At 48.4% G+C, this 15,233-nt stretch overlaps 1 protein-coding gene across 13 annotated transcripts in view; it reads right to left on the bottom strand.

Moving 5' to 3' along the window:
• Positions 1-1,050: 1,050 nt before the first annotated feature.
• The window catches only part of MLPH (melanophilin), an 80,210-nt gene continuing 66,027 nt past the window's right edge, over positions 1,051-15,233 (bottom strand). For 11 of the 13 annotated variants that reach the window (XM_067548663.1, XM_067548664.1, XM_067548665.1 and 8 more), the window contains 6 exons: positions 13,017-13,172; positions 12,221-12,313; positions 9,994-10,086; positions 7,324-7,381; positions 3,764-3,861; positions 1,051-2,696 (listed from right to left, as the gene is read on the bottom strand). In XM_067548663.1, the coding sequence (XP_067404764.1) occupies positions 2,670-2,696; positions 3,764-3,861; positions 7,324-7,381; positions 9,994-10,086; positions 12,221-12,313; positions 13,017-13,172 (525 nt within the window). In that variant the 3' untranslated portion in view covers positions 1,051-2,669. The remainder of the gene's footprint in view (positions 2,697-3,763; positions 3,862-7,323; positions 7,382-9,993; positions 10,087-12,220; positions 12,314-13,016; positions 13,173-15,233) is intronic. The other 2 variants (XR_010919791.1, XM_067548672.1) reach the window with 2 other exon arrangements.

Here is a 15,233-nt window from a genome sequence, read left to right as displayed (position 1 = left end):
TTGAAATATTTTGTTTTCATTCCATTTCAGAAGAGAAAAAAATTTCAAAAAACCAGAATTTCCTGTGAAACAGAAAATCTGGGTCCTGCCCAGTTCTAGTCACAATTATTGTGCTAGGCGACTGCAGAGGTATGGTGGCTCGGATCATGATCAAAGCCTAGCACAATGACGTGTTACTCACAAAAGGCTTCACATGGATCTTTCTTAAACTAAATGTTTTTGTTTTAAAATACTGAGGTGGCCTCCAGCCCTCTTATTTGAGTTGTTGCTGGGGAGTCTTGTTGTGTTGGACCTACCAGTGGTGCTGGCACAGGTTCAGGCAAGTCCACCAAACCAGAACTCCGTGGGGAAGCTGTGTGCTCAAACCTTTCACAAATATCCCTTGGCAAGACAGTGAGGGCAGAGTGCTTAGAGGCCCTGGAGATGAGTGCTGTACAAAAAAGGTTGGACTTAGTGGATGTGGACAATTGAAAACCAGAGGGAAAAAGGAATGTGAAGTTCCAGATGGAGTGTGTTAAGGATGCAACTGCACACAGACTGGCAGGCAGGAAGAGAAACCGGAATCTGGTGGCATTTTGATGAGCAAAATTAGCTAGCTTTGGGACAATTCCCAAAAGGGGCCAGACAGGGCAGAGACTCCAATGGGCAGGCATAATTTATCCTCTTTTCTGCAGCTGCCTGGGCACTCAGGCCTCCAGTCTGTAAAGCATCCTTATTCAGCACAGCTCTTCCATGCCACCAGCTTCAAGGGGACTTCAACTCATACCTAAATGTTTTCCTGAATTGGGGGCCTCATTGAGCCATCCCTTAAGAAAGGTTATCCAACTCCCGCCACCTTCCTTCTCAGATCTGCCCTGCGAGTGAGGAAAAGCTGAATATTCCCTCTATGCTGCTAGTAATAATACAGTAGAACCTTCGAGTTACGACACCAGAGTTACGAACTGACCTGTCAACCACGCACGTCATTTGGAACCGGAATATGCAATCAGGCAGCCGCAGAGAACACCCCCTTTTCCCCACCCCCCCCAAAAAGCAAATACAGTAGAGTACTTTGTTTAATGTAAATTACTAAAGAAATAAAGGGAAAGCAGCATTTTTCTTTTGCATAGTAATGTCTCAAAGCTGTTTTAAAGTCAATGTTCAGTTGTAAACTTTTGAAAGAACCACCATAACGTTTTGTTCAGAATTACAAACAACCTCCATTTCCGAGCTGTTTGTCGCTCTGAGGTTCTACTGTACTTTGCATTTTTCAATGTGTAAGCTACACCTGTTTGGTGTAGCATCTGCCCCCCTCTAGTGGGGGCTAGGCCCACTAGAGATTGAGGAGCCTGCAGCAGCCCCGGTTAACAGAGCTCTCCTCTTAGTTTAGGCAGCAGTGGCTCTTTTATTAAGATCTGGAAGTTCTCGGTTCTAGGCACCCTGCCTACAGACTGTCGGCATTACACACGTTTCATCCAAAAATCTATTGCCAAGTGCTTCACAGGGGTACATCAGGACAATTACCAACTCCATTGGACTCCTGGGGAGAAGAGGTTGTGAGAAGGGAAGTGATTTGCCCAAAGTCATTCACAGACGGTACCAGAGCCGGGAGCAGAATCCAGGCCTAGGACTCCAGACCCCACAATCCAAAACCCGAGACATCGTCTGCCTGTTTGCTTAACCATCAGTGCTCCACAGCACCTTGTGAGAGCTGTAATGTTGTCGTCGAGTCAGAGCTCAGCTGGATGACCAAACATCATGGCTGGAAGTATTTTAATGGAGACAATCACTGAAGGCGTCTGGCACCCCTCCACCACCCCCTTCTTTGGCCAGCTGGTTTGCAAGTATCTGGTGGTGTCCTGCAGGCTGTATTTGACAGACGTTCCTGGAGGCCTGTAATACCAGGGATTGGCAGTAGGTGCTTATATTCAGAGAAGGATCGCACAACTGAGCCAAGTCACTCTATACATGCAGTCAGTTCTTCTCCCTGTCTGATGGCTCACTACAAACCCACGGGGGGAGACGGGCAATGGACAGAACTTGGACAACTGCGGAGTGACCTTTGCAAACACTGAGCAGCACACCATCAAAGTGTTAAGCCTGCTTTTTTGAGGCATTGGGGACCAGGCACCTTAAATCCACTGCAAAGCCTTTCATATTTATGGGTCCAATCACTGACTTCACTGAACCAACCCAACAGGAAAGCAACATCAGAGCGAAAACTCACTCCACCGAAGCCACCAGAATTACACCCAGCATGTATCTGGCCCACTAATTTAACCATCCCACCTACCAGCCATGACAGTGTAAGCCAAAAAAAAATGCAGACAGATGTCCTGGTTTCACAACAATGGAGCTTTGCTTAAGAGACATAGTGGGTGCGCGGTGTAATCGCGGGGGCCGGTTTGCTAGACACTGTGGGCTGGAAATCCTGTCAGGAGCAGGCAGCGCCTTGTTTATTCTGATGTGGACTCGGTTGCTTCTGTAGCAAGGTTGAATGTGAGCTCTGTCAGCACAACTCCGCAGCGCTGTCTTGTCTCACAGGACTGCCTCCTCCTCTCTGTCCAGCATTCCAGGTGGGGAGTGGATTGGCAGAAGGAACAGGGTGTGCCAAGGGAAACAAAGGTGAAGCTCGGAGCTGAGGTCGTGCATTGTCAGCAACATTTCAGCGTCAGGCGGTTCCACCTTCTTCAGGGCCGATGGGTCATCACAGGTTTCTGCAAAGCACAAAAGCATTGAACTGAAAACCATGGGGCTCCGGGATCAAATGCACTGATCTCATTTGCCCCAGATTTGCACTGCTTTCTTTCCCTTCTCCCAAGCGGGGTGCCCCTCCTCCTGCAATTTCCACTCACATGTGGGCTGCCCTCGCCTCCCCCTTTCCACTCGGACAGCAGAGAAGGAGAAAAAAGCCACCAGCACCGCTTCCAGAGGAGATATTACCCCTTAAAGAACAAACAGCCTCCTTTCATCATGCCCATTTAATAGTCTCAGACACACTCTTGACCTAGTCACCGGTCATGAGATCAGCTCTGCACTCCACAGCTCCATTTCTTGCCTGCTGGCCTCCTGTGACTGCATGCTGGCTAAGGGTGGGCAGGCTGAACCAGGGAGGAGTGGTTGCTAGCCTCTGGGCACTGCTGATGTCTCATGGGTTTCAATAGTGGAGACCCATGCAGTCATCACGCATATCTTGAGGGGTGAAATCGTCAGTAATACAGAGTTTGCTAAGACTTCCGTGCTAGTTTGTTGGTGTAGTGCAGGGGTGACCAACCAGTGAGAGACAAAGAGCCGCAGTTACCCTTGCCCTCAGGCAACGTGTCAATTTCACTCCCCCTCCTCTCTCTACCCCCCACCAACAGTTGGCACTGATCTGTCAATTTCGGTGGCAGCTCGTCAATTTCACTCCCCCTCTTCTCCCAGAGCCGCATCTGTCTGAGCAAAGAGCCGCATGCGGCTTGCGAGCCGCGGGATGGCCACCCCTGGTGTAGTGAAATGCCCGGACTCTATATGGCTGATCAGCAAGAAAGCTGAGCAACCTCATGCCCCTTTCAACCTCCCTTGTGGAGTATCTGGCACGAAGGAGCACGACAGGACCCGCATTGCCACTCATGCAGCTGCTGGAATGACCCCTTTGCTCACCCTTCCCGCCACACTCAGGGGCTGCAGTGAGTTCCATGAGACCAGAGCATCGGAGCCTCCATCAGCTCCCACGCTCTGCTGATTGAAACTCCCCTGCCCCCATCACTGTGTCTGGTCAATAAGTGAGCGTTTGGAAGGTTACCGCGAAGATGCGATCCGCTTTCCTGTTCTTCCCATTGGGGTTTCTTTGTGTCAAGGAGCCTCGGTAAATGGAGTTTCGATCAAAGGATTCATCACTATCTGTATGAAAAGAAAAAGATAAAAATGGCTTACATGGGTGGTGCTGATCTAGGTCACGCTTGGGTGACTAGGAAATGCACCTGGATCTTTTGCAATAGCTTCCTCAGACTGCTCTGGGCCTGATTCTCCTCTGACTCGCAGCAGTGTATAATCGGTGAGTTACTCCCCCATTCACACGAGTGTAAACCAGAAGAGAATTAGACCTTTCATGTTTGAGGCAAACAGATTCATATTCTGTCATATTCCACATCAGTCAGAGGTGTCCGTTTCTCACTGCGCTATTGTTATCATTTCCATTCATAATTCAGTACATACATTTCACGAATGGGCCCAAACAAGTCAACCAACAGCCTCTAGTTATTCAGGCAGCAGCTCACCTAGGCCTCAGAATACTCATCGTTCTATCAGTGACCCCTCATTTATATTTATATATCCCCCCACTTCCTGTTCAGGAAAATGGTCTGAATCTACCTTGGAAACTCTGAGCTCAGCCACCGATCTGAGAAGCAGCTTCATAGAATCTATCACAGCAGTGTCCGGCTAGCCTGGAACCAGCTTGCTAATTTCTTGGCCAATGTAAACAAGAGGCAAACCTGGGGTGTTCAGGTTGCATGTGAGAGCACTGTGTGCCCAGCTGGCGGCAATAGCAGGACTGGACTGTCTGCTACAGGCCTGATTCTCTTCGACTTTACTTCTGTGTGGCCTTTGCACCAGCGGTTTCCAGTCTGAACTGGTAAGAGTTTACACCCGCCTCCCTTTGGTGCCCACCGGGGGCTTAAAGCTCTGTGGGATAGTCAGAGAAATAACCAACTCTTGGCTTGTGCTAAAACGAGTCCAGTCACCTTCACTGCTGCTGTTCCGAGTAGACATCAGAGCTCCTTGGCACCATGGCGGGGTGCATTAGAAATGTAAGGGGCCAGATCCTCTGTCCCTCCCAGGTCCCCTGCGCCATCCCCACAACACAGAAGGGACTAACAGCTGTCGTAAGGCAGCAGCTGGTGATTCTCCGAGCAAAGGGATCCCCTAGATGGCCCACCTGCTCTGAGTGATGGGCTTGTGCAGGGGCAGGGCTGTGGTTCCACCAGCTAGAGGTGCACATCGGCCGTGAGAGCACCGAAGATAGGGAAGGAGAATTTCCCTAGGCACAGGAACGGCACAGGGCTGCTGACATAGGCTCCTCACTGTCCCTCCCTCCTGTGTGCACCTTCCGCGCTGTGCTTCCCGGAGCACTCTGCTCAAAAGGACAAGGGCTTGTTCTGCAGAGCTGATGTGCACGTGATGGCCGGGTTCCGCTTGCCCAAGGTGTTTACAGTATCGCTCTGGTCAGAGAAACGGCTGCACTCTGAAAGCAGTGCTGAGTTCGTTCTCCTGCAACGGTCCCATTGCAAATCTACTCAGTTCCCAAGATCAGGCCAGCTCAACCTGCTGGCTAAATATCAAGCCACGTCTCCTCTGCCTCATCATTAACGAGAAAAGTTCTGGAACTAGGGAGCAGCTGGTAACGTTGTTAATAAAGGCGTGGGGCTGGGGATACAATCTTGCTTCTGTCACACTAAGACAGGATTCGAAAGGGATACGCATGAGGGAACACTGTTGTTCAGGAACCACTTTTCTGATCATGACCACGCACTAAATTTTAAATGATCAAAGGTTTCTCTTTTAAAATCTCTTTGCTGGCGGTTCTTAGCAATGGAGAAAGGGAAACACAACATTCTGCATAAAAAACACAGTGCCACTGAAACAAGGACTCGGGGTTCATATGCTGAAAGCATCTGAAAGAGCTGGGGTATCATTTGCAATGCTCCCTTCCTGCATTTGTAGCAGAGCTGCCTGTGGACTCTCTGGTTCTCACCTGCTTCTGCTCTTGGCAGATCTTGCAAATGTCTCTAGTGAAAGAAAAGTCCAAGAGTGCAGTCCTCAGGTGTGCTGGAACTCAATATGCTCAATGCACCAAAGGGGTGGAGGGGCAAAAGGAGCCTTACAACAGCTTTGTGTCCGTTCGTCCGTCGTCATGTTCCCCCTCTCCCCCATTCTGGGAACAGCTCAGCGCCTGGCTCAGTTTGTGTCTCGAAGGGCTTTACGCTGCCTGGAGACCACAGTGCACTCCAAGCACGTCCCCAACCTTACATCAAGCTTCAGTTTGGCCCATTTTTATGGTGTACAGTTGCATCCCAAACCCCAGCTACAGGGGTTCTTTCTGTAGGAGGCACAGACTGGCCTGTTGATCTTCACTGTGACATACAGGAGCGAAGTGTAAACTCCCGTTAGTTAGCCCACTGTATTGAAGAGGACGGCATGGTACGCTGTGTTATGGAAACATCCTTAGCACGATCAAGTCTCCCCCGGAAATCCTGACATCCCCATTAACCTAGAAATGCCTGGCTTAATGAACCTCTACATAATCTTCCATTCACTGCAGCCTTGTTCCAATTTCCCCTATCTGCATCCTGCCCTGAACAACCTTGCACATCATTGACCTGTGGGGAGAGTGGCAAGGAGAAACAGAGTCTCTCTGCTTCCCCGCTGGAGCGCGTGGGGGATTAGACTCATGCCCTGACGTCATCTGATTGCACCATCGCTCTATCTGCATGCCAGGAATGCAGCGCCCCGTTTATCTAGCTGCCCTTTCAAGGGAAGAGCAGATGACTTCCTCACCAACAAAGAGAAGGGACTTCGCTCCCTGAAAGACTCAGATCAGGAAACATGCCTTGCAATCCACTTTTAATTGGCGGGGGGGAGGAGAATGCTATTCATTCTCTGTATGAAATGATTGCTTTTCCCTTTCCTCGCCATTCCTTCCTCTATTCAGCACTTATCTTGAAGGAGAGCAGCTCTTTCTTCAATCCCTCCTGTAAGCTTATGATTCAAGATAAGAGAGAAGTGGAAAAATCAGTTCCTAATGGCCCTTGCCGACAGCTGTCAGGTTATAACGTATCTAGAGTCCTTCCCATCGCACAGCCACTGCTGCTAGATTTTGGGTCTTTGTCTTCTCTGAAACATTTCTAGCTGCTGTAGTGTAGCAATGGTTGGGCAATGGCTCCTGCCCCTATAGAAGAGGTCAGAACGGTGACAAGCCAGGGACTGTAAAGACACTCACATCGAGGAAAAAAAATACAAGGGGTGTGGCAAACCCCTAAGATAGAAGGAGGTGGGGAAATTTGGAGATTTGTATTTCCTTAGGGTATCCTAACAGAATCCTATTCTCTACTGGGAGGGGGCCATGGAGATTATTAACCTTTTGTCTCAATCTGGCCTCTGGATTCTGCTTCCTTCCCAGATTTCATGGGCTTATTTCTAAAATCCCTGTCCCCTGCACTTGCCATACCAGATCCCTAGTTGAAAAACATGTAAAGCTGGCCAGATGTGACTGAAAGCCCCCCCAGATTTGGGACATTAATCCCCACAAGATACAACATTCCCTCCACAACTTCCTCAGACACAAGCAGAGAGCACAAATCTTACCTGCAATTTCGAGGGAACTGTTGAATTTTCTCCTTAACACCTGTGGCATAGACATTACCTAGAAAAGAAAGGAGACTTGTCGTCAATCTCCGTGACTGTGTCCTTTATATTCAAGCACTATATGATAAGGCCAGTGGATAACCTTAAAGCTAGGCTTTCCGTCTATGTTTAGGAAATAATACCGATATCAAACACACCTTAACATGGCCACAGTATTCTTATCAGCAAGTTAAAGAAGTATGGGTTAGATGAATGGTCTATAAAATAGATAGAGAACTGGCTAGATCACTGGGCTCAACGGGTAGTGATCAATGGCTCCATGTCTAGCTGGCAGCTGGTAACAAGCAGAGTGCCCCAGGGGTTGGTCCTGGGGCTAATTCTGTTCAACATCATTAATGATCTGGAGGATGGGGTAGATTGTACCCTCAGCAAGTTTGCAGATGACACTAAGCTAGGGGGAGTGGAAGATACCCTGGAAGGTAGGGATAGGATACAGAGTGACCTAGACAAATTGGAGGATTGGGCCAAAAGAAATCTGATGAGGTCCAACAAGGACAAGTGCCGAGTCCTGCACTTTGGATGGAAGAATCCCATGCACAGCTACAGACTGGGGACCAATGAGCTAGGCAGCAGTTCTGCAGAAAAGGACCTGGGGGGTTACAGTGGATAAAAAGCTGGATATGAGTCAGCAGCGTGCCCTGGTTGCCAAGAAGGCTAATAGCATATTGGGCTGCATTAGTAGGAGCATTGCTAGCAGATCGAGGGAAGTGATTAATCCCCTCTATTCGGCATTGGTGAGGCCGCATTTGGAGTATTGTGTCCAGTTTTGGGCCCCCCACTAAAAAAAGGATGTGGACAAGTTGGAGAGAGTTCAGCGGAGGGCAACAAAAATGATTAGGGGACTGCAGCACAAGACTTTTGAGGAGAGGCTGAGGGAACTAGGCTTGTTTAGTCTGCAGAAGAGAAGAATGAGGGGGGATTTGATAGCAGCCTTTAACAACCTGAAAGGGGTTCCAGGGAGGATGGAGCTAGGCTGTTCTCAATGGTAGTAGATGACAGAACAAGGAGCAATGGTCTCAAGTTGCAGTGGGAGAGGTCTAGGTTGGATATTAGGAAAATATTTTTCACTAGGAGGGTGGTGAAGCACTGGAATAGGTTACCTAGGGAGGTGGTGGAATCTCCATCTTTAGAGGTTTTTAAGGTGTGGCTTGACAAAGCCCTGGCTGGGATGATTTAGCTGAGGTTAGTCCTGCTTTGAGCAGGGGGTTGGACTAGATGACCTCCTGAGGTCCGTTCCAACTCTAATATTCTAAGATTCTATGGTCATCCTGGCCAGAATCAGTCAGCTGAGTGTGTGTTGGTGGGAATGCTGTGTTTACTAGCAGATTGTACCCAGAAGACATGGGGGGAAACAAGGGGAAAAGCAAAGAAGAGATCATTTTTTAATTCTTCCAAAAACGCAAAACTCCATTTGACGAGAGAAATTCTGGCAGCTCCTCTGGAACGAATTCTAGTGCTGTAAAGCTGTGCCTTATATAGCACTTTGCCTTAAGATGACAGTCCCATGCTGCCAGCCAGATGAATGGTTAGGATGGTGTGCATCATACAGGTGTCTGCATTCTCCAAGCAGGTTAAGATATATTATTGCAAATGCAGAATGAAAATACTGCAGCGTTTGTAACAGGTGCCAGACGTGTGGCCTTATAGTCGGAGGGGCCTTTTTCAGCTACCCAACAGCTAGCACCAGTGCAAACTTCCCCAGGCGGCTATGTCTCAGCCCTGTGCTGGAGTAATTCATTTGGCGCTGAATCAACAAAGCATTTAAACACGGGCTGAAGTCTACCCCATGCAGCCAACCACGTGTTTTGCTGACTACAGATAACATGGGTGTGTAGATGAGTGGCTACCTCATGGGTGTGTAGATGAGTGGCCTCAGGATGGCCCTGCAAGCAGCCCTTCTTTTCCCTTCTTGGATCCCCAAATAAACTACACGCAAAGTTTTTCCAGTCAAATGACACCAGCCCTCCTTGGGGTCTGAGGTCTTAACTATAAGTTCTGAACTAAACCCTTCAGTGGGGTACAGTCAAAGGCCCTGGTCTGGTCAGAGCCCTTCCTGCCTTAGTAGGCAACGCCCAGCCCTGCCTAGCTGCAGCCATCCCCCTGGTCTCAGGATCTTCCCTTCTCTCATGCTCTGCAGTCTCGCTACAGCTCCTGAGCTTCCGCCTTACGGCAGCCATCTTCCACTCTTTATAGGAAATTCCCTGATTCCCCTCAGGCGGGGCTGGCCCCTGTTATCAGTGTTGGGTTGGACCCAGGCTCTCCAGCTCCAGGGCAAGTCACTCTGTCACAGGGTCCTTTAGGTATGAGAGAACAAGACAGTTTCCCTGCCCATTTCTGAGACTGCCAAGAGTAGCTGCCAATTATTGACGGTGATGAATTTGTGATGTGGGCAGATGTCCATTAGGATTTGGCTGAGTCCCCCAAAGCCCATTTCATACAGGCCTCTTCAAAGGACAGTGGTCACAATCACGACAGACTTGGACTACATCTAGACTGGTGACCTAGAGGAGAAAGGCTTTCCTGCCAGACCATTCCTGAGCAGACGAACCAAGGTTTCTCTGGTTTGTTTTAATCACCTCATTTACCACCAGGCAATCTCTGTGTACTCACTTTGAAGTCATTCGGCGATGCCATCCCTGGAGAATCCGTACTTTGATCCCCTTGACTGCTACCTGCGTTCCTGGGAGGCTGGCGCATAAACAGCTTGGGACAGAAGACAGGAAAAAGATTTCTATGACTGCTTCAAAGGACAAGCAAGAGGTACAGATGTCCACTGGGCTGACCCTAGCAGCCGGAACATTTGCAGCCTTGGCACTCTATGGCCACTCATGATGATATTGAGGGACCTATGGGTTCCATTACTTGACTGCTCGAAGACTAGCATTGAGAGAACAGCCCTGAGTTCTAGTCCCAGCCCTGCTACCAGCCTGCTGGGGAACTTTGGGCAAGTAACTTCACCTCTATCTCTTTGTTTCCCCTCCCAGTGTTTGACCGTCTGGTCTATTCAGATTGTAAGTCTCACCCAGGGACCTCTTGACGACAACTGGCAGAGTGCACAAGGGTTACGGGAATCCCCGGAGTCTGACATTTACATTGTGGTTCAACGAAGAGTGTCACATGAGGTCTCTACAGGGAGCTGGTGTCACCCTAGTCATCAAGATCATTGCAAAATAGATGTATGTGCGTTGTGTACGGCGTTACAGAGTTGCACTGAAAATTACGTTCTTAAGGTCTAGGAACTGGTCACCAGCAAAGGCGAAAAGCAGGTTTTCTTGCAGACAAGAAACATTTCTCTGTCTGTTTACATGGACGTTAAGTATTGCTTCATTCACACTGGGTACCCACTCAGAAGTCTGAGCTGAATGCTAATGAAGGATTGTGGCGTCTTCACGGAGAGGAAGTTAACAGGAAGAGGAAAATAGCAGGAGTTATTCTGTTTAGACTGATTATATATGGAACTTTTGAAACCATATCTGAGGTACATAAGAACCTCTACGTATTCCTTTCACTATCACTTGAATCTTTCTTCATTGATGGTAAACTGATCCTTGTTTTCACTATATATCTAGACCGAGGGAGCAAACTGCTGGGGTGTTAAGCAAACTGGCGATCCGGAGTTCCCTGTTGCAAGCTGGTGTGCGCAGTTCCTTTGGGAGTGCCCAGTGGAACAGGGGCCGGACACATCGATGGGATGGATGTGGGTCTATTGCTAACTTGCACAGAGTCAGCGAGGCCTGCGGAGGCCTGGAAGGCCGTGCTTGTGTTGCCAGAGGCTGGTGGTTTTAGGGTGGGGCCGGTCTCTTACTGGGTGTGCGTACAGTCCCTAGCCCAGTCGTGTCCTGGGACCTCCAAACACTACCATCATTCCAATGACAGCAGCCAGGAGATAAAATTCTTTTAAAATATGGATTTCAGCTGCCCCTGGTGGTCCAATTTGAAGTGGTGGACACGTGCCAGGGCAGAGGTTGCTTCAGGCAAGGATCTCATTTACAAAAAGAAGAATTTTATGTGACAGATGGCTGGGATTTCTTTCTGATAAAGGAGGAGGGGAGAGTGTACAATACACGGGTTCCTTAGGAATACAGGGCGAGGGGCCTAGGGAGTAGCATTGGAGCCCAGAATTATAGATGTGCAGTGGGTAGAGCACTGGACTGGGAGCCTTCTATTTCCAGTCTTGTCACTGGCCTGCTGGGTGACCTTGAGCAAGTCACTTCCCCTCTCTGTGCCTCAGTTTCCCTATGTGTAAGATGGGGGTAACACTACTACCTTCCTTTGTAAAGTGCTTTGATATCTACCGCTGGAAAGTGCTGGAAAAGAGCTATGGATTGTTATCACAGAGCTGTAGCGTTTACACTGTACGTAGAATTTTGTACCATTGTTTTAAAATCAGCAAAGGTTTTGCCTTGGGAAAATCACTTCCACCCTCTGTGCCCCTTAGTGGGGATTAAAGATACTGAACCACATTTGTGAAGGGCTTGGAGATCTAGGGACAAGAAGCTCATTAAAAAGCCCCGCACCCCATGAGTTCCCTCATTTTCACCTGTGAAAACTCACAAGTCGGGCTTAGAGAGAGATCAATGCTGAGTCGTGGGCGAAGTGTCAGAAACAAGAAACAGTCACCTCAAATCAGCAGATCTGAACATCACAGGCAGCTATTTCAGTTTTTTTAGCGCTTGGGGGAAGGGCCTCATGCAGGAATTGGCAGGGGAGGCTTTTACTCCTGGATTATTCAGGCTGTTGGATGAGATGCTCATAACTGTCCCTTCTGGCTTTGACATCACTGCATAATGTGCACATCTGAAAGCTGGGTATGTTCTCCGAATGCAGAGACACTCACCTGGGTGCTGGATTTCTTCCTTGGTTTTTCCACTGGTTTAACTGTCAGCCCAGCAGCACTCAGCGCTGCGATTCGAGACTCTATGTCGGAAACCTAAGAGAAAAAAGGCATGTAACTTCTCACAGGTGCGCCCCCAGCAATTATTCACATGGTACGCAGGTGCACCATGTGAGCCGGGCAGATCCCAATCACCACCAATCCCTGGAGAACCAACTCCACAGCAGCCACTGGCCATAGGGCCTTGCCCGCTGGGTCAATGCCACATTTGGCCTCCGCAGAATGCAGAGCGATTCCACCTTGTGCTCACTCCCCAGCAGTGGCTTCTGTCCCGGGAAGCTCACGGGATTGCAGCGCCATTCAAGTTTGGCCCAGCTGGCTCTCCGTAGATGGAGACAGAAGGGCGGATGGACCACATTTGACTGGTGTTGTGTCCTAGAGCATGGGGGTCACAGCACCACTCAGGTTTGACCCGTCCACCCCTCCAGACCAAACCTGAATGGCACTGCATCTCCCCATGTGGCAGATTGCAACGCCACTCAGTCTGAGGGCCCTTGGAAAATTGCCCTACCCCTGGGTGTCCGTGCTGCCAATGATATACACCATGTGTAATGTGTGTATGGCTCTGAACGTCACGGATATCTTATAAATATTGCATGACAGCATAAAGGAAATGCTCACTCCTGGTTTATTTTCTTACTGAGTCCAGGATGAAGCATTCAGCGGTTGGCCCAGCACTGTGTTTGTACAGCGCCTAGCACAATGGGGGCCTGGTCTATGCTAAGGCCAGAGATTTTACCTCACTCTCAGCACGCTGCACCTGCACAGCCGTTGACGCCACTTTGTCCTCTAGCTCTGACAGCTCTGAGTCCGTGGTCCCGCTGTGCCGCGCATGTTCCTCTAGCTCCCTCAGAGTTTTTTCCAACCCGTATGTCTTTCCAGCAGTCATGTAGACCTGAAAAAAGCCATCACTTGACACATCTCACAGCTAGGCATCATTTGTTACACTGTCTTCCCATTCTAACCCCCGTTGTGTTGACACGGGCTGCTCTCTTTTGCCTAGTTAGACAGCCTGAGGTTGCCATGGACTCAGTCACAAATGGTTTCCACTGGTGAGACCAGCGCTTTATAACGGCAAACTTCTGTTTTGCTGAGCAGTCCATACCTTTGGACTCCTGCAGGGCTTCCTTCCTCTAAGGGACTGGGGCCATTTCCTCCCCTTGCTACTTTATGGATATGATGAAGTGATTAAAGCTCATTGTGAAATACCAGGACAAATCTGCACAATCTGAATTAGTGGCGTCAGTGTGTGAACAAGGAGCTTCATGTCGTGCCTTGAGACTAGAGGGCAGGCACTTGGAAACACGTGCAGGCTGCTGTGTCCTGCTGTGACATGCTTTCAAGGAGAGGAGAGGCGGAACAATACAAGCCAGGCTCTGAACGTCTCCTGTCTCTGTCAGCTGTGTCTGGATCTGTTGAAGAGCTCTGTGCAATGTCCCTACACTTCAGGAGCTGGAGGTGTAATGAACACCAGTCCACTTCTATAGCACCCTTATGTTCTGAAAATACGTTTTTGGGTAGGAATTCCTCTGTGGGCATGCAAACAAGGTGTCACGTGTATGTGCCGACTGGAGTTGATTTGAAGATATGTGTAAACATTCCTTTCTAGATCAAAGGGTTAAAGAAACATTATTCCCCATCCCAGTACACAACTTGATTACTGCTATGTTTTTGGTTTATTGAATAAAGCTTATTCTCGACGACTCCCATCAAAGTCTAAAATACTTGGTTTACTTGATTTTGAGAGCGGATTTTCATTAAAATGTACATCCTTTCATTGTAGCTTTTGGTATTTTTATAGATACAGTCTATGATTAGGGCTGCCACGCACTACTGTAATATGCCTAATAAATAAACACAGTACATTGCCCAGCACAGTGGGATCCTGGGTAAGGCTATGATTTTGGCATGGAACATTTTTGGTAAATTTCATGGCAGAGGTGCTAGAAACAAATGATAAGTCAGGGAAAGTTCATCACATAATGTGGTTCCCTTTATGGAGGGGCTGCTGGGCCAAACCTGAGTGGTGTGGAGCCCCGTGTGCTAGATTGCAATGTCACTTGGTTTGGGAGCCTAATCAAATGTGTTTTTACAGCCGTTGCCAAGATTTCAATGACTTTATTCCAATTCATGATTTCCATGACTGTCACTTCCGTGACAAAACCATAGTCATGTCTGGGGTTCCTGGCTGGGTGCTCCTAGGCACTACTGTGATACAACTACTGTGCTACATCTAGCACAATGGGGTCTGGGTCCATGACTAGAGGCCTGCTAGGTATCATCATAAAACACCGAATAAATAATAATAATAAATCACGCAAGCATTTTCCCTCTCTAGTCTTATACAAAGTGATTCCACAAAATAAACAAACTAATCAATCTCAAACGTACAACGTGATTTTGGCCGTGGCTGTCAAAACCCTGTTGGCTTCTATGGCATGAAGATTGGCCCCTTGTGTGTCTCTTTCTGTGCATAATCTACTGGCAGGAATGATAAACAAAGACCTGATCCAAAACCCCTTGAAGTCAATGGGAATCTTTCTACTGGCTTCAGGAAGGCTTTGGATCTGGCCCCAGAACAGCCAATTTTAGGTGAATATTAAGTTCATACTGATGAATACACACATCAAACACTTGATTCCAAGCGTTATGTTAAACAGAAGTACCGTTACTACCTTGATACCACAAGGAGTGAGTCTACCTAGATGTTTGACTGGATAAAACATTAACAAATAATATTCAAAATCCAGAATGCTGCTTACATGCTTTGCTGAATGATCCCATTATCTTATTATTGCAAATAGCCTTTCCTCCCCCGTCCACAGCTCCCTGGCTTGCTGTCCCTGTATCATGTAATGTGTGAAGTTAGACAGCAAGATCTAAAAGGCAGGGGACTTTTGCAATTTATATGTACCAGGAGGCACCTGGCACAATCCTGGGGCATGGTAAAATAAAT

The sequence above is a fragment of the Emydura macquarii genome, unplaced genomic scaffold, assembly GCF_026122565.2.
Source record: "Emydura macquarii macquarii isolate MOO-44397 ecotype Brisbane River unplaced genomic scaffold, CSIRO-AGI_Emac_v2 contig_1253, whole genome shotgun sequence".
Taxonomy (NCBI): domain Eukaryota; kingdom Metazoa; phylum Chordata; order Testudines; family Chelidae; genus Emydura; species Emydura macquarii.
This window is presented reverse-complemented; position numbering and strand designations above follow the sequence as displayed.